General features: G+C 45.5%; 3 protein-coding genes across 6 annotated transcripts; 2 read left to right on the top strand and 1 right to left on the bottom strand.

Annotated features, from left to right (window-relative positions):
- Nucleotides 1-227: 227 nt before the first annotated feature.
- LOC101784417 (probable sphingolipid transporter spinster homolog 3) lies at nt 228-3,233 on the bottom strand. Of its 2 annotated transcripts, XM_012844658.3 has the most exons (5): nt 1,718-3,233; nt 1,147-1,244; nt 980-1,056; nt 631-744; nt 228-530 (listed from the first exon to the last, which is right to left on the bottom strand). In XM_012844658.3, exons 2-5 carry the CDS (start codon nt 1,220-1,222, stop codon nt 528-530), a joined length of 270 nt encoding a protein of 89 aa, XP_012700112.1. In that variant the 5' UTR covers nt 1,223-1,244; nt 1,718-3,233; the 3' UTR covers nt 228-527. The 2 variants fall into 2 exon arrangements, 1 of the variants encoding a protein (XP_012700112.1); XR_002676750.1 differs by lacking the exon at nt 228-530 and having other exon boundaries at nt 540-744; nt 1,147-1,238.
- Nucleotides 3,234-7,095: 3,862 nt separating this feature from the next.
- On the top strand, nt 7,096-9,701 carry LOC101784681 (histone H3). 2 transcript variants are annotated; one of them, XM_004961624.2, is made up of 7 exons: nt 7,096-7,321; nt 7,421-7,446; nt 7,562-7,601; nt 8,053-8,189; nt 8,298-8,375; nt 8,636-8,711; nt 9,237-9,701. In XM_004961624.2, exons 1-7 carry the CDS (start codon nt 7,222-7,224, stop codon nt 9,284-9,286), a joined length of 507 nt encoding a protein of 168 aa, XP_004961681.1. In that variant the 5' UTR covers nt 7,096-7,221; the 3' UTR covers nt 9,287-9,701. The 2 variants fall into 2 exon arrangements, with proteins under 2 accessions (XP_004961681.1, XP_004961682.1); XM_004961625.2 differs by having other exon boundaries at nt 7,098-7,321; nt 8,056-8,189.
- A 4,795-nt stretch (nt 9,702-14,496) lies between these two features.
- Nucleotides 14,497-19,237, top strand: LOC101784305 (histone H3-like). Of its 2 annotated transcripts, none has more exons than XM_022824977.1 (7): nt 14,497-14,646; nt 14,762-14,787; nt 14,887-14,926; nt 15,450-15,592; nt 15,690-15,764; nt 17,916-17,991; nt 18,941-19,237. In XM_022824977.1, exons 1-7 carry the CDS (start codon nt 14,547-14,549, stop codon nt 18,991-18,993), a joined length of 513 nt encoding a protein of 170 aa, XP_022680712.1. In that variant the 5' UTR covers nt 14,497-14,546; the 3' UTR covers nt 18,994-19,237. The 2 variants fall into 2 exon arrangements, with proteins under 2 accessions (XP_022680712.1, XP_012700171.1); XM_012844717.2 differs by having other exon boundaries at nt 15,471-15,592.
- Nucleotides 19,238-20,194: the final 957 nt, after the last annotated feature.

The following is a 20,194-nucleotide window of genomic DNA, read 5'->3' on the forward strand; positions in this document are numbered from 1 at the left end:
CCGTTCCTGTCCAGGATTGAGTGGATCTCCTTTCCTCACTCAATCCTGATCTGCTTCAAATCCTGCTCAGGAACTATTCCAATCCCATAAATAATTTGCTCGGCTGGATAGGAATTATTTCAGGACCAGAGCTATTTCAACAGAACCATTTCACCACAAAAAATTTGTTCTCGAAACAACGAATTCAACCAGAATGAACGTAGTAATAAAACGAACGTAGCAACAAATTTGTTCTTGAACATTTGTATTCAACAGAGCTATTTCACCAAAACAATACATCAAATTTGTCCAGTGAGCTAGCATGTAGGCCAGTGTCTGACATTTGGATATGGAGCAAGCACCTTTTGATAAAATAAGACAAAAATCGAAATTAGCTACACAATGACAACAACATATGAGTCACCACAGATCCACGCTAACGAAATGGAAGCATAAAGGTATGCAGTCTGCTAACTTCATTAGTTCATTCCAAATAGAACTGTGCGCACATGTCACTTCATTAGGACTGCAGAATGTTAGCTTGCAGCTCACTTCGGAAGGAAAAACAAAACAAAAACACTTTTGTTATGAAAATAGCAAACTGCATTTCGACTGCTATATTGTCAAGGATTAGGTATTGTATTTTCTTACCTTGAAAGCATTAGGAATTGTAGCCCCTATCTTGTCAAGGATGATACCTCCTGATAGAGTTCCAAGGATTCCACACACTATAGTTATTCCACCAAACATAAGACCTGCACTCGCCTGATGAAAAAATTCAATGAGAAAGGTTACACAGTGAATAGAGAATGTACTCAGTTGTGATATTGTGAAATAGAGTATTAATCTAGATCAGTGCTAAACTGGACTTAAATTGTGGTCCATCGAGATTGAACAGTCTTTTTTAAATAAGAAATGTACAATGGTCACACATCTAATGTATGATTATATGTAATATGCCAAGATATTGCCACATGTGAGTGAAAGACAGGACTTCTACCATATTGTAGATCTGTTGGCCCACCTTGGGGCCCCAGTAGGAATAAGCACCAATGACAAAGTTATAGGAGATGTAACCTGAAATAATATAGGGACATGAAACTTCAGAATCATAAGTAGATGTACAAAAAGTGTGGAACAGACAAGACATTGAGAGGACAATCTGACCTAAGACAATGATGAAAAAAGGCATCTCTTGTAGTAGTTCTTTCATATCTTTGCCGAGATGACCAATTTCAGTCATGAGACTCTGGCCAAACCTGGAGCTACAGGATCAAAACAGAGATGTGTTTCGATAGATCTTATAAGGTCCAGAAAAGTCTAGTCTTAAATTATACTTGGTCACCGCTCTGAATTTTAAATAGAAGGAAATTCAAAATAAGCTAATATCCTTAGCAAAACAACTGCCTTACTACTTAAACTACTTGTCTTATGAATCGTTTGAGATGCTTATGAATGCCAAGCTAGTCTTAAATTATTTATCTTACGAACTATTTGAGATGGTTATAAAAGCCAAGCTAGTTCAATTCATCATTAAATTAGATCTGCAGCTCAGAATTGTTTGTTTTACAAAGATGAACAGAAGCACAAGAAGATCAGAATCCAGAAGAATTTCAGCATATAAAGAACAAATGGCTCCAATGGAGACTATTCTTCTATGTTCTACCAAAAAGCAAAATTGCAACAAAAAAACTGTTATTGTCCAATGGGAGGATAAAAATTGACACAAGGCACATACTTATCTGATCTTGAACCTCAGGATTAAGCATCTGGCCGTATTCTTTTGTTCTATTCTGAGCAAATCCTAGTAAACAAAATCTCCAGCCCCCAAAGAGGCAAAAAAGCGAGAAACATCAGGTACCACAAGATGACAATTACAAAATGCTGTATAGTGGAGTTGTTTGCTTAGTTAACCATAACTGTAAGAAAAGAAAGGCAGACCTTTCAGCCATTGCCTTGCCATGTGATCCTCATCCTTCCTTCACCTGCGTATTATTATTAGCAGCCGCAGCAGCAGCGCGTAGCAATTAAGAGCACCACCAGCCAGCAAGCAGCAGCAGGCTCCCGCACCAGTTGCAGCTCGCCACCTTCCTCTGTGCTTCTTCTTCCGCACCAATCAACGACGAGAAGGAGGGGATGGGGACGGGGTGGCGGAGGGCGCTGTGCACGCCTCTGTCCAGCGGGACGACGGCGACGCCAAGAACAAGAAGCGCCGCCTGCACGACGCACGCCACCAGGGGGAGCGGCAGCAGCAACCCGTCGACGCCCACCTTCCGGTGCCGGACCAAGCCCCTGCAGCAGCCAGCGGAGCCCGTCCCCCGTGACGCCACCCTCCGGTCGGCACCCGACAGGAAGCACCGGATGCCGCTGCTGCAGGCGTTGTCGGTGCCGGCCTCGCCTAGATTCCCATCCCTACGGATCTCAACCCCAAGAACAAGAACGCTTACGGACCAAACCGCCCGGAACGGGCCTCATTCCGGGCGGTTCCGGTCGAAACGAACGAGGCCTCAGATGAATCACGAATGCATCTCGCTTCTCTCCTAATCCCAGTCTAACCCAGATAGACAAGGAGGTCTGAAAGAAAGAAGCGGCGAGGCGCCAGCGCCACTTACAGGCGGGTGACGCGCGGTTGTCGCCGTCGCACGTGACAGACATCCACGTGCACGGGTTGACCAGCGTCGGGTCCCAGCTCTTGAGCGCGCCGTCGGGGTCCTTGAGGCCATTGCGCAGGGACGTGAGCGCGTCGGCGTCCTTGCTCGCCGCCGCCAAGGACGCCGCCGCGACAATCGCCATGAGAACGGCCGCGGCGGCGATCGACAGGGTTCTCCTGGCGGTGACGACCGCCATGGTGTGGGTTGGAAGAGAAGCAAGACAAGCAAGAATGTTTGCAAGGCCTGCTGCTGCGGTGTTGTGTGCTTTGACTTGGCCTTGGGGTGGTTTTTATAAACCGAGATGGGAGGCTTTGGATGGAGCCAGGGTGGACGGCTTCGGTTATCACTAGCTGAAATGCTGTGGGCAGTTGGGCTTGGCACCAGCAAGCCTACTGTATCCCACTGTATCACTTACAGTGGGCCCTATATCGAGGTTACTATATTTAGCACCAATAGGTTGGCGTTAAGAGTTTAAGACTGTAGATTTTGTTCACCTTATATAGAGGATTTTTAATTTAGTCAAAATCTGTAGGTAACAGCTGTGCTCCAGGATTTAGTGCATGGCAATCAATACATGCCAACACATGCATAGTTCAACGTGGTAGAAATGCATTGCTGGTTCATTGGTTTCTAATCATACAATGTAAATGCATAAATATTTGCTAATTAAATATACATGTATATTTCTAGATTGGCTACATACACTCATGTTTGGGTGTAGAGGCCGGAACACTTTTTTCTTTATCTAAAAACATGTATATTTGTGGAAATATGTTCATGACATATTGGAACGTACACTCCCGTAAGATAAATACTCCCTCCATTCCAAATTATAAGTCATTCCAAGAATCTTAGAGAGTCAAAGTATCTCAAGTTTGACCAAATTTATATGATAACATAATAACATTTATGATGTCAACTAAGTATCATTAGATTCTTCATCAATTATATTTTCATAGTATACCTATTTGAGGTCATAAATCTTTATAATTTTCTCTATAATTTTGGTTAAACTTAAGATGTTTTAACTCTTCAAGATTCTTGGAATGACCTATAATTTGGAATGGAGGAAGTATTTGCCAGTATGGTTGGCATGATTTATTTATATGCTTATCTACCTCACCATTTCTTTTGGTGTTCTCTGAACTTACATCACTAGTATACTCCGCAACTCTATGCATGGCGTGCGCCAAACAGAATGATATAGTCCGAGTTTTGGACGGATCCCTAACCAAAGCGATGAAGAAATATATACTTAGTATTACATGTTCACCGAGTAGGATTGTATAATCCGGAATTTGAATGGACCCCAACTAAAAAGGTGAAGAGATATGCATGCACTTAGTGTCATGGTTCTAAACAGTCGACTAATAAGGGGTTTAGACACTGAACTCTAAAAACAACTAATAGCAGAATAAAAGAGGCTACAGCGGTTAAATTTGTACATGGGTACAAATAGTGGTATAATGCTTCAAATAGGCTATGGCGGCGGCTATAGCGCGAAATTTAAAACTTTACCTGGTGTTACGGCTAATCCCATCAGAAAGAGTCTCAACTCTCTCATTATAATGGGAACCTGGACTTTATGGAATCACCGTAATAAAATGTGTGTTTGATGGTGCATCCCAAGTATAACTAGAGTTTTGTTGCTTGCTAGTGAGGAGCTGCGCTCTTGGGGTTGGCTGGGGCTCATCTCCTTGCCGTAGTACCTAGTGAGGATTGAACTCAGCTCAAGGCCGTTATCTGTTTGCAAAGGCACGCTTGATTATGTAAGACTCCTCGGCTGTTAGTATAGGTGGGTTTCGTAAGGGTTTCCATCTTATTTTCTTCTTAATATAATGATTAGTTTTCCTGTGTGTCCGAGAAAAAGAAAGTCTTACGCACATATCATGTAGAATGGTATAATCCGAGTGTTAGATGGACCCTAGCTAAAACAGTGGCGGAGTTACTATTCCCTCCGTCCAAATTATAGGTCGTTTTGTTTTTTCTAGATGCATAAATATTAGAGAAAAGTCTATTTTTGACCATCCAACTGTTCCCTCCGTTTGAGTTTGGTCATCCAATTCCAAAACCAGGAATCTTCGACCACTGATCAACTGTCAAAACCATTCAAAATTGACCATCTAGTTTGATAGGTGGTTTTGCTCACGTGGATGACACATGGTAGTGGACCCACATGTCAGGTGCTCTTTCTTTCTTTTCTCATTTTCTCTTTCTTCTCTAACTTCTTTCTTCGGCTCCGGCGCTGGCAGCAGCACCACCCTCAGGCTCACTGTCGAGGCGGTAGTGGTGGCCCCATGGGAAGGACGGCGGTCGCGGCCTGGCGCGAGTGGAGTCGTCGGTGGTGGCTCGACACAGGGGAGGACAGCGGAAGCCTCGCACGAGGGTGGACGACGGCGGGGTCCGGCATGGGGACGACAGTAGTGGCAGCCCCCGCAGGGGAGGAGGGCGGGCGGCAACCAAACACCGTTCCACACCGCAGCCAAAGCCGTTCCGCCGCCCGCTAGGGCCCTACCCGTTTTCACACAGCTGCTCGCGAGGGGGCACACCGCCGCTCGTGGGTAGCAGCACGAGTGGCGCAACGACTGCACTTGGGGGCGAGACGCTGTTGCCGCAGAAGGCCACCTCCGTGCTGCGGATCTTGGGCTCCATGCGCTCAGAGGAGAGCTCGTCGGCGGGGAGCATGAACGCGGCCACGCACCCACCAAGGAGAGGAGCTCGTCGGTGGGTCAAGGGGGAGAGAGAGGAAGAGGAAGGAAGAAAAGAAAGGGATGACATCAACAAGGTGGAGATGGGAGAGAGAAGAGAGAAGATGTGCTGACATATGAACCCTAACAACCTGATGGCTAAATTTATGATTATAGTTGGATGGTCAAAGATCCCTGATTTTGGAGTTTCGTGGTTGAAACCAAGCTGAAGCAATAATTGGATGGTTAAAAATGGACTTCTTCTTAAATATTATTATACATCTAGACTAAGAACATAACAAAGACTATCAATTAAAAAAATTAAAACGATCTATAATTGGGAGGGAGTATTATGCATGTACTACGTTCGTAGAGCATAATGATATAATGACATAGTCCAAGTTTTGGATGGATCTCCATTTGAAAATTGATATTGTGAAAGTGAAATGTTGGGCTGCTATCAGGCCCCGGGCTACACCATTCGGGCGACATCTTGAACTTCCCAACGTTCCTTTCAAAAAGGAAAAAAAAAACTACCAACGTCTCTACCATGCTCAAAATTGCGTGCATCATAAAGGGCGTACTTGCTTGCTTATCCTAAAATGGAATTGTTCCGTTAAAAAGAAAAATACTCCAATCGGTAACTTGCATTCGACGCACTGGCCATTATTAGGCCCAATGGCTTAATTGTGCCGGGCCGAGCCAGCACCGTGTGCTGAACTGCCGGTCCAAGCTCGGCACTATGGTCCTTTTGTGGTGCTGGGCCGACCCGATGGCACGACAGGTACTATCGTGCTAGTGCAGGGCCAAGCCTACAAGCAAAAGCAAATCGAAGAGAAAATCATGCAAAAATCAAGAAATTCTTCACAGATTCATAGTAATCACCAAATACACACATAAAAAAAATACATGACATAAAATCCATGGAAAACGGTTATCTGGCGACGAGCGCGCGGCTCTGTGGCCCCGGCGGCGAGGACTTGCACCGTTCACGGCCGCGCCACGGCGGCATCGGTGGGCGTGTCGCCAGGCGGCGGCCCCCAAAGGCGGCGGTGGTGGGTGCACCTCCAGGTTACACCCCCGCGGCGATGGCAGGCGCACCTGCAGGCCGCGCTCCCGCGGCGGCCCTCGGCAGCGCAGGTCCCGGCCGCACCCTTTGCAGGAGTGGCGCCCGAAGTGCCTGAGCGCGGTAACCGACCGCCAGCTCGACTATTAGCAGGGGAGGGAGGGGCGGCGGCGGAGGCACGAGGGGAGGAAGGAGCGGCGGCTACTGGATGTTGGGGGAGGTGAGGAGGGTGAAGAGTTAGGATATATATATATATATATATATATAGACACACACACCCACATATATGGGGACTTGTGAGGTCGCTAAGTAGGCTGTTGGGTCACTTCGGGCCGGCCCAAAAATCATGTTGTGCCCGAACTGGCCCGGCGTGCCGAGGTTACGGCCCAAGCACTAACCCGTGCATAGGGCTGGACTGGCCCGAGCACTATTACCCCCGTGCTGAGACCTGGCCCATCTAGCCATCTGTATTCCAAGGCAGGAACCGCTCCTCCTGTCGTTCCCTGTCACTTCCATTCACACGCCAAATAAGAGAATAAATGCAAAACTAGAGGGCCAACCGGCAAAACGTACTCCCATGCATAACCCACTGCTGTGCGGGCCCACATCCCAACGTTCGGCACGCCCAGGTACCGTTACTCCGGTAGCAAGTAGCAACCCGCGCACGGGCCACCGAGCGATGAAATAATAGTGAATACGTATAATCTCAGGGTCCTACCTAGAAAACCGCCGCAGCCCTCAACCATTTCGTCGTCCTCCCGAGAGTTTGAATCAAACCGCCCCCGCTGCCGGCCGGGAGAGACAGCGCGAAGCCGCCACCGCCGCCGCAGCCGCAGCGATGGCTCGCACCAAGCACGCGGCCGTGAAGAAATCGAAGGAGCAGCCCAAGAAGAAGCTCCAGTTCGCGCGCTCCCCGCACCGGAGGGCGACGCCGACAGGTAAGCCCGCGCCCCTCCCCTGTCTCGCGAGCAGATGCTGCCGCTGCTCTCCGACTCTGCTCGTGGTGCTAAGCGCGTCCTTGTTTCCTTCTTTTGCAGGTGGGGCGAGCACCTCGGGGACTCCGGTGAGTGCGTGCGTGCGGGGAGCCGGGGATCGCTTCTAGCCTTCCTTTTGCCTTTTTTTTGAGGGGCTAGTTTATGGCGGACTTACTTGCTTGCAACCTGTTTGATGGAATGCAGGGGAGGGCTGCGGGGACCGGGGACGGAGCAGCGGCTGGAGGTGAGGCTCTGTCTGTCTTTGTTGAGTGCGGGCATCTCGGCGCGCAATTGGCAGATTTCAGTGCTTTTGTTATCGGTTTCTGATCTTTTTTGGGGATTGGTGAGTGGGGAGTTTGGAGGCGTTCCTCTGAGATTGCCAAAAGGGTGAGCGCGCACGGTGCACCATTTAGCTGTACCCTTTAGTTTGGCTGCTGCTTAACCCATCATTTGGTTGCTGCCATTGCCATGGAACTGTTGCACAAGAAGCCGTTTTTATGCTTCTCCCAGTGTTGTCACTATGGAGTTGGGTTGGCAGATTTTCATCCATTTTTTTTATGCAAGAGGTATCTTCTTTTGTACCAAGATGAGGGTTAATGTGACAGCTCGCCATATGGATGTCTCGATTTTGGGGTTGCTATCTTGCTTGCTGTTGTATTATGTGTTATTCACTTTAGGATGTTTTCTCGGGGAAGCAGGTACGCCGGGGCGGCAGCAGCAGAGGGTGAAGAAGCCCCACCGCTGGAGGCCAGGGACAGTAGCACTGCGAGAGATCAGGAAGTACCAGAAATCCACTGAGCTGCTTATCCCCTTTGCGCCATTCGCCCGTCTGGTGGGTGCAGCTGCACTGCAGCGTGTACCTTTGGCTTGTTCTCCCCATAAAAATGGGTTTGAACTGCAGACTGTCTGATGGAAGCTATTGCTTCTGATAATTTTGCAGGTGAGGGAGATCACTGACTTCTACTCAAAGGGCAAGGTAACGCGCTGGACCCCGCAAGCGCTCCTTGCGATGCAAGAGGTCAGTTATACTTATACCTATACGGCTATACCTAATGGCTTAGATTTTCCATAGATAATTTGTTGTCATGAAGTCCTTTTCTCTTAATTGGTATCTTAATACTACTATTAACAGTTTCAGATTGTGACCTTTCTGGGTGATAATTTTTTACCGTTAAATTCCTTTTGCCTAATTGCTCTGGTTAATTAAGAGTTTTAGATTGTGAGACTTTGGCATGTGCATCTTTTGACTTCTCGGATTGTTTTTCTTCCTGCCTACAGGCAGCAGAATTCCACCTGATCGAACTGTTCGAAGTATCAAATCTTTGTGCCATCCACGCCAAACGTGTTACTATCAGTAAGTTGTCACTGAATGGACATCTTTTCTTTGCATTCTTTTCAGCAAATGGAAATATATATGTTAAAATATCAGTTACATGATTCTTTGATGATTATGCTGATATTTGATATGATAAAATATCATTTGGATCTGATGATGTTGTTTGAAGCAGCAAAATTGCTAATGAGTAGACATAACAAATTAACAATGTTTAGTTAGTTTGTGCAAAGTGCAATTCTCAATTTTTAAAAGGCCATTACAGTCATGCAGTGTGATTCTCAACAAAGATCTAAGCAAATAGAGTGGAATGGAGTTTGCTAAACAGTAAAAATATCAACAAACGTTGGCTAAAAATTCTGAAATACCAACGATCTAGGTTCAGTTTTTGTATTTATTCTGGCCTAAGTTGTATGAATGTCAAATGTTTTCTGAAGTGAAGGACGTGTTTTCGATCCAATTATTGCTGCACTTGGAAGTCGTTATGTTTTCCTTTTGTTATGGTAAAAATCACAACAATAAAAAGTGTTTACCTTGCTGTTGCAGTGCAAAGGGACATACAGCTTGCAAGGCGTATCGGGGGAAGGTTTTGGTGAATGGTGATAGACTAATCATATGTTTTTGTGGACCCTACTGCCTGATGTAGGACATGAAATATGTGTGGTTGGTCTTAGCATCTTCGAGTGTAATGTAGATGTATCTTAATCCAGGGAGCAGCTTATCGTCAATCTGATTTGCTAGGTGGCTTTTGGAGCAGCCTGACATTGGCTAAGATTCAGTAGATTTTATGACTCGTTTGTAATTCAAGTGATTATTTGACATGTTCAGATGAACTGGTTCCTAGGAGTTATGGTGTCAATGAATGTTTGCATGGAATAATTTGTTTCAGGTAGCATTCAAGATATTCAGACTGAAGTATCGGTTTTTGGTCCATGCGCCTCTGATATGTTTCTATTCTGATGAATGTTACTCGGATGATCTGTTAACATGCAGACAGATACACAATGCTGAGAACTTGTCATATCTGTGGATTATGTGGCAACTGTAGGAGGCCGGTAGAGGGTGCCTCTTGGGATAGATTGTCATTCTGGCTGTAGTTTTTTTTTTTTTTTGAAGGAACGGCTATTGATGCTTGAAACTGAAAGTGCTGAATATCTGGAGATTGTCTCTGTAACTACGTTGAGTTTGCGAGGGCTGTGGTTTTACCAACTTGTCCTGGTTTTTGTTCAACCATTTGCTGCTTCAGCGAGCCTATAGATTGAAGAAAGAAACCATTTTGTTTGCAGGTTACATTCTGAAACTATACTCTGGTTTTTTTTTTATCTCCCTTGGTGTCCATTGTTTACACATACAGATATTGGTTCAGGCTATCGATTAATCATGACCCGTATATGTTACCGGGTACTTGAGCAACTCCAAGAGCTTCCTTTTATTAGCCTCAATACCTCAATTAGGAGGGGAAAAAAAATAGGCTCTAACAACTCCCCTAAATTCCCCGCAAATATCCAGCGTCCCAAATCCTTCCCCATCACCCCGCATATGTCCATCGCCGAGATCTTCCCCAATCCCCCTCTCGTGGTGCTTCTTTACCCGCACGTGCAATCATCATCCGACGACAAATTCAGCAGCAGTTGCCTGGAATGGATTCGTCAGCTCGTAACGAATCCATTTTACCTATCTCCAATTGCAATTGCACAACGCAACGGTGGATTTGGCTGGTAGGAGGGGAAAAAGGCACGAGGAAGGGCGATCGGCGGTAGCGCTCCTCTACCCACACGTGCAATCATCATCTGACGATGAATTCAGCACCAGTTGCATGGAATGGATTCATCGGCTTGTAACTAATCCATTTTACCTATCTCCAATTGCAATTGCACATCGCAGCGGCGGATTTGGCTAGTAGGAGGGGCGGAAAAAAAAAAGAGGCACGGGGAGGGCGACTGGCGACGACGCTCGGTGTGTGACGAGAAAAGATCGGATGGGGAAGGGGGTGGCGGCCCAATTGAGGGATCCACACGTGCTAATGGGTTAGTTTTGAAGTATAGAAGAGTTTATTATTGAGGATCTGTCGTGTGATGATATGATTTTTGGAAAAAAAAAATTAGTAGAACCTAATGTATAATTTCGGGGAATAATTTTTTTATACTTTTGGAGTTGCTCTGCAGTCCGGAACGAACTGCATGCGTGCTGGAACGCAGGAGCGGCAGAACTGAACCATTGCTGCAACGGCAGTTGCAGGGGCTTACACAAGCAATGAAGGTGAGTACATATCCAGAATTTGAAGGAACCGAACCTAGACCTTGTTTAGTTCCCAAATTGGGAGTGGCAAAGTTTATATTTTACCATAAATGCGCAACGGTAGCATTTCATTTGTATTTGTGAATTATTGTCCAAACATTGACTAATTAGGCTCACAAGATTCGTCTCGTAAAGTACAACAAAAGTGTGCAATTAGTTTTTGATTTCGTCTACATTTAGTACTCCATGCATGTAGTGTCGGTGTTTTAGACCGGCAACCCGCCTAGAGGGTACCCTAGGTGGTCTTTTATGCGGTAAGGGTCGTCGAGAATCAAGAAATCAATGGTGACGCAAGGAACACGATTTAGACAGGTTCGGGCCGCTAGATCGCGTAATACCCTACGTCCTGTGTGTTGGTTTGTATTGAGTTATGTTGAGATGTGTATGTCTGTGTCTTTGAGGGGGGTCCCTACCCGCCCTTATATACACGGGAGGGCAGGATTATAAGTCTGAGTCCTAGTCAGGTACTATTACAAAGTTCTACTCGATAATGGCCCGAGTAGTTTTCCGTAAACATACTTGACTAGTCCGAGTAGGATACGCCCATCCTTGTCCTGATCTTGTCCGAGTACGTCCCTTGGTGGGCCATCCAAGGCCTACTCGTGAACCTGGGGTGTATGCCCGACATGTATCGCAAGTTTGATGTGATGGGAAATCTTCTTTTTGCATAGTGCCAAAGTTGGAAAAAGGGGGAACTAAACAAGACCCTAAAGTTACCGGCCGTGTATCAGAAAGAACAATTATAACCTACTAAAGTTACCAGCCGTGTATCAGAAAGAACAATTATAACCTACCTCCTCCTTCCCAAATATAGATCGTTTTAACTTTATTAAATTTATAAACTTTATTACGTACTTAAATATAACCTATATTTATATACATAATAATATCTATGTATATAGAAAAGTAAAAACGACCTATAATTTAGGACGGAGGGAGCGCTTACAGTGACATATAGCACGAAGTCATGAGTTTGAGACGTGTGGAGCATAATTTTCCAGTTACTTAAATATAACCTATATTTACGGAGGGAGCGCGGTTCAGGGGTGTGGTCGTGTGGTTTGAGACGTGGACTAGAAAAAGAATCAAAGAAACATAGGGTGCGTTCAGTTGGTGGGACGAAGTAGGATGGAACGGGACGATCCCACTTCATCTCACGTTTGGTTCGGAAACACGAGGGATGAGTCCATCCCCACGAGGGGATATTCCCTCCAGATGCAGGACACCCCCGTCCCTCCAAAACGAGCGGACGGGGGCGTCCCACTTCGTCTCCTGTCAGCGCCGTTTTTCCCCGTCAGGTGGAGCATCCCAGCAGCGGCGCGGCTAGGACCGCCACGGGCGGAGCTATCGTGGTAGGCGGAGGCGGCGCGGCCGGAGCCATCTCAGGGGCGGAGTCGGCGCGGTCGGGGGCTGCCGCGGGCGGGGGGGAGGGGGGGCGGCGCGGCCGGGGCTCCTGCGGGTGAAGCCGTCCCGGGGAGGGGGGGCGCGGCCAAGGCTCCGCCTCCGACGAAGCCCTTCCTAGGGGTGGGGCAGCCAGGGCCGCCACCGACGAAGCCGTCTCGGTGGGGCAGCCCGGCTCACGGCGAGCAGAGCGAAGCCTCGAGCTCAACAATGGCGGCCAAAAGTTATGCCGGTTGAAGACATAAGGTTGGAAGAAAAATTAATAAAGGGAAAAGGTGGATGACAGATGGGGCCGACGAAAATGTACAGACGGTGTTAAAATCACCATCCATCCCTTACTCTCCATCTCTCCAACCAAATAAAAAATTAGGACGGATCCATCCCATTCAACCAAACACGAGATGGGACGATCCCATCTAAAAAACAGGGATGGGATAGTCCCGTCCCGCATTGTCTCCCAACCAAACGCACCCATAGTGTTTTGGCTGATAAACAATCGGCCACTTCCAAAAATGAATAGAGTTTTTTTCATATCTCATCAGTTTTTACAAAAAAAACATGCATTTTTTTAGATTTTCAACCCACTTTAGTTTTCACGTTTTTAGTTGTACCTACGGAATAATGTGATCTTTGAAAAACAATATATTAGTATTTCATCGTAGCGACTATGGATATTCCATTATAAAATAAAGAGAAAGTAATGTCATGTAATATTGTAAAGCACATACACCTTTTGAGTAGCTTTGGATGTATCTCTTTGATCATCGATGGCATTTCTTAGAACCACGAATTATGAGTGGTTTGTCACAGATTTCAACTTCGTGATAATTACCCGCGCAGGACTACAGATATCCAGATGGCCCACGGCCCGGCAGCCCGTCCAGGAGCCCTTTTTCTAGCCTGGCCGGGCCCGGCACGGTGGCCTCCGTGTCCATGCTGGTCCGGCCCACTAGCTCGTGTGCTGGGCGTGGGCTGCCACCCCGCACGCCGGGCGGCACGGTACGACCCGTGAAACAACATCCGACCTGCCCATATATAAATTTAGAAACCCTAACTCTTTGACTTAGGCACCGCCATCTCCAAGTCTCCCTAAGGGTAAGTACATTGGTGTCGTCTAATAGGCGGTCTCATGCATTGACACGTAATCTTGAGATGATTTAACAGGCAACCTGTACAACGGGTTGTCCTATAAATTGTCTGGTAGTGATATATAATTCCTTAATTTATGCATAAGAAAAATAAAATATTATGAGTTGCATGGCAATAATAACTCGTACAATGATTGTTAAGTTGTCTCGTAGTCCTACAATTTAGCTCATAAGGTGGTTGTTTCGCGAAGCAACGACCTCTTTCTCTCTCCTCGCTCTCTCTCTCCTCCACATCATCAAAAATCCTACGTGGTACTGCATGAGACGACCTATGAGACCGCTGACGTGTAGCAATGTACTTGCCCTAAGACCCCACACCGCCACCTCCCCTCCGCTGCCCGCCTCTCTCTCTCCCTTTCTCTCCCCGCATATGCAGATGGCCGACCGTAGGGCACCGCTACACCGTAGGCTCACCACTCACCTCTGCCCCACCGCTCGCCTCGCCTTCTTCCTCCCCGTGACGAGCAGGCCGTCGCTCTCCTCCCCTACTTCCTCATCTCAACGCTCGACGCCGCCACTCACCCCTCTCCCCCACCATCTGCCACTCGTCCCTTTCCTCCACCACCATTGCTCCCCTTGCCTTCTTCCTCCTCGTGACAAGCAGGACGCCGCTCCCCTCCCCTACTTCCTCCTCGTGCGGATCTGCGACGGGCCAGCGGCACTAGTGCGGATTTGCGATGAGCGTGTGGCTCTCTCCTCTCCTTTCCTTCCCACCCGGGCAGCATGGGCCCGACGAACTCATCGTACTTCATGAGCTGGTCCGGCACGAAATGGGCCCGTGGGTCCATGCCTGGGCTGTTGGTGCAGCCCGTGGGCGGGCACAGCACGGTGGAGGCGTAGTGTCGGGCCTGGCCCGGCATGAAGTTGGCCGGTCCTAGCCGGGCCCGGGCCAGGCCGCCGTCTAGACATCTGTACCCGCGACCCTCCCACAGTTTTTTTTTAATAATTGCACTTTTTTTTTCCGCTTCGAATTCAACCCGCCGTCGCCCGCCCGCCGGTCTCCGCCGCGATGGCTCGCACCAAGCACCCCGCCGTGAGGACGGCGGGCCGCCCGCCCAAGAAGAAGCTGCAGTTCGAGCGCTCCCCTCGCCAGAGGGCGGCGCAGACAGGTAGCGACCCCCGTCCACCGCACCCACTCTATCCTCCGGCGAGAGGACTCGCCACTGCTGCTTTCCTTCCATCCCCTAATGCTGAACCGCATTCTCATCTGATCCTTCTGTGCAGGCGGCGCGGGCACCTCGGGAACCCCGGTACGGGCGGGCGGGCGGAGGGGGCGTTGCGGTGGTTGTTTATTTTAGGATTGCTTTGGGTTGCTGGGACCTGCTTGTAACCTTTTTGATGGAATGCAGGGGAGGGGCGCGCCGGCCCGGGATGGAGCGGCTGCCGCTGGTGAGGTCTCTTGGTTATCAGTCGGATTTTTGGGGTTTTTTCAGCGCGTGTTCCAGGATTTTGGGGGGGGGGGGGGGGGGGGGGGGTTTTTTGGGTTATTTTGATGTTTTTTAAACGGCCCTTCCTTTTAAAAAATGCCCGGGGACCCCCGGGGGCATATTATATGGGGGAAAGGCTTTCCAATTGCCTTGGGAAAAACAAAACTTTAACTTTTTTTTGGGAGATCGGGGGGGGGGGGGGGGGTTTCTTGGGTTATTTGTACTGTTTTTCAACGGCCTTCCTTTGCAGAAATTGCCCTGAGCACGCAAGGGGCATATTATCAGTGGCAAAGGCTTAGCAATGTCGCTGGAGAACTCTAGTTATGCTTGTTCTTTGGTGATTTGGGGATGGGTTGGTGGTTTCTCCTTACTTTTGTGGTAGTAGGTTTCGGTTGTTGCAAGATGATGGCTCCCGCATTAGTTTGCCATCGGGAGTACCGTTCATTCTTCTTGTTTCTTGTTTATCGATTGGTTATTCACTTTAGGATGTGGTATTGGAGAAACAGGGGTGGCGGGGCGTATTAAGAAGCCGCATCGGTGGCGACCAGGGACGGTGGCTCTGCGGGAGATCAGGAAATTCCAGAAATCTACCAACCTTCTTATCCCATTTGCTCCCTTTGCTCGTCTGGTGGGTGCATCTTTGATTTGTCCTCTCCATAGACCATAACAGAACATCTGGAATCCACACTGTCTTAATGAGGCAGTGGTTGCTGATGACTTTGCAGGTGAGGGAGATCACGAATGACTATTCAAAGGACGTGACACGCTGGACTCCTGAAGCCCTCCTTGCAATGCAAGAGGTTAATGCTGAAGCATGTCTCGTGTATCATTTAATTTAAAAAATTAATGTGCATTAATTGAAGGCCCCTAAAGTATCAAATCTTCAAAACATAAATTGTCATCTTGAAATCCTGTCTTCCTTGTTGGTAACTTGGTATGGTACATATTTATGAGTGAATATATAAAATGGAATGAAATGTCTCATTGTAGATTGCATCTTATCTGATCTAACCTGCTTGCTATTGGTGATTGACCGATTGATGACTAAAATGTGAATGATTGAAATTCTGAAGCTTATCAAGCATATTTTGTTCAATGGCTTGATCAGAAATTCAATGTGATATTCAGCATTTGGAAACTGCTTTACCTTGTCTACATAAATTCCTCACCATTATGTTCTTTTTTTACTTAATTGGTATGGTACTAGTTCAGAATTTCATATCGCTAGATTTATGAGCAATTACTGTGGTGATCTGTGCAATTGCACGGCTAGTTTTAAGAAATCCAAGTGCGCATGTACTGTTTGTATCATTGTGACTTTTATAATCAGTTTTATACTTTGTCTAATTGTCTTTTTTATTTATTTTTATTCGAGTATAGTTTTTTCCCATGATGTGAAAAGATCCTAGTCTTTTAACATTTTTCTTTATTTTTGCACCTAGCTATGTTTTTTATTATATATTACATTAAATGATCATGTGGATTGCACCTTTGATCTTAAAAATGCATGCGATGTGCAAGAAACTTATGCATTTACTAAATTGTATGCTGAGCTTTCTCTTTTTTTGTTGCATCCTCCTTTTTTCCTCTCGAAGGCGTAGCATAGTAGTATTGCATCCTCCTCGGCTATCTACCATTAGCTATGTGGTCCGAGGTCATCTTCTGATACACACTACTTCACTTCATGTCAACTGTCAACGTTCTCCCAACCGGTACAACAAATTCATTCCCTTGTACTACTGCATAGTGTACAAATAGTGTCAGCCAACCAAACTATCTACGGAAAGGAGGGATACTATATTATGTTATTCTTTTTAAGGGGACGCTTGCCTTTTCCCATGATTAGAAATTTAGAATAGATCAATCGCCCTCTTGTATCAAGTCTTATCTTCTTTTATTTATGTTTACACCTAGTTATGTTTCTATTTTCTTATTACATTGTACATCAAAAGATTATTTCAATTGTAACCTTGATCCCTAATATGGATACAATGTGCAACGAATTCACAGATTATTTTTATTTTGTTACCTTATTTTTTTGCGGCACTTGACTTCTTTATTAATAACAGTAGAATAATGGAGAAAGATGCATATCAGTCTTTTGGATTGGTTTTTCTTTTGTTATGGCAGTAATGGGTAATTATAAATAGGTATAGCTATATAGTGAGCTTTCAGGTTATTTTGCAATGGTAATGGTTGGTAGTTTATAATCAGTATAGGGGCGTTTTGGGTTAATTTTTCTTAATGGCACTGGTGAGTAATTTATGAATGCATATAGGAGTATTGCAGGTTAATTTTTTCGTAATGGCAATGCTGGGTAGTTTTTTCTTTCTTTTTTCTCTAGTTGACGTGGTAATTTTTAGGTCTTGAGAGCAAAACCTGGAGGCTTTTCTTGTTGGCCAAATACTAAGATAATATGATATAAGAAAGGGCTGTGACATGTTCATTTTAGATTCCAAGTTGTCTGAATTGGCATGCTTCTTATGTCTATCTTGTTTGGTATAGGATAGATGCAGTGTCTTGCAAGTTGCAACAAGATCATGTGTCTCTTTACTACACCATTTAAGATCCATTTCAAATTAGAATGCAGTCTGCAGTAGACAAATGAGGAAGTGGAAATGATCAGGGTTACCAGTAACTGCAGAAGAGAAACTATCCTTCGGTCAACAAAATAGAATATCTTCCGATGATGGCTTACGAATTGGAAAGTAGAGTGACTATTTATTAAATGACTAAAGCACAAACGGACTGCAGCCATTCTGATTTGTCGTGTGTTTATGCATGATTATTATGATAGTATAAATTTCCTTTGGCCATCTATTTTTAGAAATGCCATCTTCCGCATAATGGGCAAAAGGAACATAAACTTGACTATATTTCTTTTACTTTTTAACCACTGCAATTTTGCAAACTTTTTTTTGTTTCTGATATTGTTTCCTCCCTGTTTGCAGGCGGCAGAGTTCCACTTAATTGAGCTGTTCGAAGTGGCACTTTTGTTGGCCATCCATGGAAAGCGTGTTACCATCAGTAAGCTAAACAGATATCCCTTTTCCATTCATTGCGCTGAATTGGAATGTCTTTATAATTCATAAAAGAATCTCCATCACGTGATTTTATTTAACAATTCTACTTAGATTTGCTGTGACATCTGATGTACATGTTATTTGATACTTGATTCTCAATGAAGATTTCAACTAACTAGTCATTAACGGTTGTCTTTGATAGTGGACCAGAATCTGCTAATTAGGGTTTAGTTCAGATTGAGATGCCGTACAATTGAAGTGTTTACTAAATACCTAAATAATAGGAAATGTGGTTTCAAATCAGGCAGAACTGAAACGAAAAACATGCTGGTTTTAATCCTCTTTAAAACTTTGTAGATTAAATAAGTCGCTTTGCTTTGTGTAAAAAGGATTAACCCTGATGTGTTATGTTTGGAGTTATAAGTTGTCCTTACTAGTACTAAACCATCACACATGGGCCAACCACACTAATGTTAACTAACGATTAACTGGCTAGGATGTACCAATTAGTATTAGAGACGGGCACCCTTGATGCATGTGCATGCGGGCATGTGGATAGGCCCATGGCACAGCTGTGCACCGAGCAGTGAGTCACTGAGGGTGTTAGTAGTGGTGGTTTGAGTGTAATAACATCCTAGGCTGTTAGCAGTGGTGTGGACATCGACCTAGCTTATATTAACGTAGCACTTTTGGGATAACCATTTTACGTGAGGCAAGGATGAAAATGTAAGAGATGTTATGTGTCCGTGGACACATCGGAAAGGTCACTTGAGCCATAAACAAATTTTGGATGCTGGGTGTTACATTTTGACTTCAACGAAACCTTCTCTTAAACAGAAGAACTATTTTTCGATTGAGCTACATAAGATGGGATAAATAAAGTGTACATCCTTTTAAGTCTGCTTTCCTTCTCATGACATTTTTTTAAAAAAACTTTTTCTGTGATGCTGCAGTGCAAAAGGACATTCAACTTGCTAGGCGTATTGGGGGAAGACGTTGGTCATAGACTAGTTAAATATGTACTCTGAATCCTGCAGCATGATGGAAACATTTCCTGTACATCTTGTTCGTAGCATCTTGACTTGGTAGATGCCTTTGTACTGTCGTTCTAAATCTAGTTAGTTAATTTTAACTCTTTGTTGAACCTTGCTCGATGTCAGTGCACCAAGGTCAAACATCTGACTTCAATCTCGGTTGTGAAACATAACAATGGTCGCAGTGATGGAGTTGTTACCTTCTTGCTTGTCCAATGGGTTGAAACTGTAGTATATATGCTTGTGAGTTAGAATGTATAAACGGCGAATTTGATAAAATCAATGATCGCATATACAGTGCATCATGCAGATTGCAATTTTAGCAGCAAGCAAAACTAGAACATCTTACTTTCCAAAAAAAACCTAGACAATCTTCATGGATAACATTGCCATGCTCGGCCATTCAGATTTGTCTATGAGACACTAAAGAATCTGTAAAGATAAAAACAATCTGCTTGGCTGAGGCACATAAAAAAATGCCATCTGAAAATGAAGTCACGAGTTCAAACAAAATCACCCCAAGGTGATGGCATTGTATTTGCTGTCCCATACAATCTACGTTACAACACTTTTTTGGCACAAGTATACAAATCATTCAGTATGAAAGTGGAGTTCGACCATTGTCTCTCTAAAGCTACAAACTTAAATGGCGCAATTTTGCTCCAAAATGACCATGCAAATGTCTGTTCTTGACCGAGCAATTGCCGCTCCACCTTTCCCAAATTCCCCTGCGCGCTGCTAAACCCATCGCTCCCCTGCCACCAACCCATCGCTCCCCTGCCACCATGGGTGACGACAACTTCATCACAAGGACATGTTCCAACATGTTCCAAGAGGCAATCGATAGGATGATTGCCAGGATGAACGGCATTGGGAAGAAATAGAGGATTAATCTCAGAGCCTCAAAAACATAAAGCATTTGCCTCAAATGTTTCTTGCTCTATTTTTGTGTGTATTTCGATTTTCTTCCCACAATTCTTATCTGCCCTGATATCAAGTAGGGAAACACGGTACGTAGCTCCTAACAATGCTGCTAACACCTGAGTAGTAAGCATATCATCCCCGTTTCAAGCACCTCTTCACTGATTTCAATAATTTAGCCCATCTTTGCCTTTCATTATGTCGTCCCATCCTCTTACCCATGGTCGGGGGAAGCATGCGTGGTCAGGTTTA

The sequence above is a fragment of the Setaria italica genome, chromosome III, assembly GCF_000263155.2.
Source record: "Setaria italica strain Yugu1 chromosome III, Setaria_italica_v2.0, whole genome shotgun sequence".
NCBI lineage: Eukaryota > Viridiplantae > Streptophyta > Magnoliopsida > Poales > Poaceae > Setaria > Setaria italica.

Excerpts from the sequence above, each read along its gene's own strand:
- LOC101784417 (XM_012844658.3), bottom strand. The coding sequence starts at position 1,222 with ATGACTGAAATTGGTCATCTCGGCAAAGATATGAAAGAACTACTACAA. Across the intron at positions 1,057-1,146 it reads TTTTTTCATCATTGTCTTAG|GTTACATCTCCTATAACTTT; the intron begins GTCAGATTGTCC and ends ATATTATTTCAG. Across the intron at positions 745-979 it reads GCCAACAGATCTACAATATG|GCGAGTGCAGGTCTTATGTT; the intron begins GTAGAAGTCCTG and ends TTTTTTCATCAG.
- LOC101784681 (XM_004961624.2), top strand. The coding sequence starts at position 7,222 with ATGGCTCGCACCAAGCACGCGGCCGTGAAGAAATCGAAGGAGCAGCCC. Across the intron at positions 8,190-8,297 it reads TTGCGCCATTCGCCCGTCTG|GTGAGGGAGATCACTGACTT; the intron begins GTGGGTGCAGCT and ends ATAATTTTGCAG. Across the intron at positions 8,376-8,635 it reads CGCTCCTTGCGATGCAAGAG|GCAGCAGAATTCCACCTGAT; the intron begins GTCAGTTATACT and ends TCCTGCCTACAG.
- LOC101784305 (XM_022824977.1), top strand. The coding sequence starts at position 14,547 with ATGGCTCGCACCAAGCACCCCGCCGTGAGGACGGCGGGCCGCCCGCCC. Across the intron at positions 14,788-14,886 it reads CGGGCACCTCGGGAACCCCG|GGGAGGGGCGCGCCGGCCCG; the intron begins GTACGGGCGGGC and ends GATGGAATGCAG. Across the intron at positions 17,992-18,940 it reads TGGAAAGCGTGTTACCATCA|TGCAAAAGGACATTCAACTT; the intron begins GTAAGCTAAACA and ends GTGATGCTGCAG.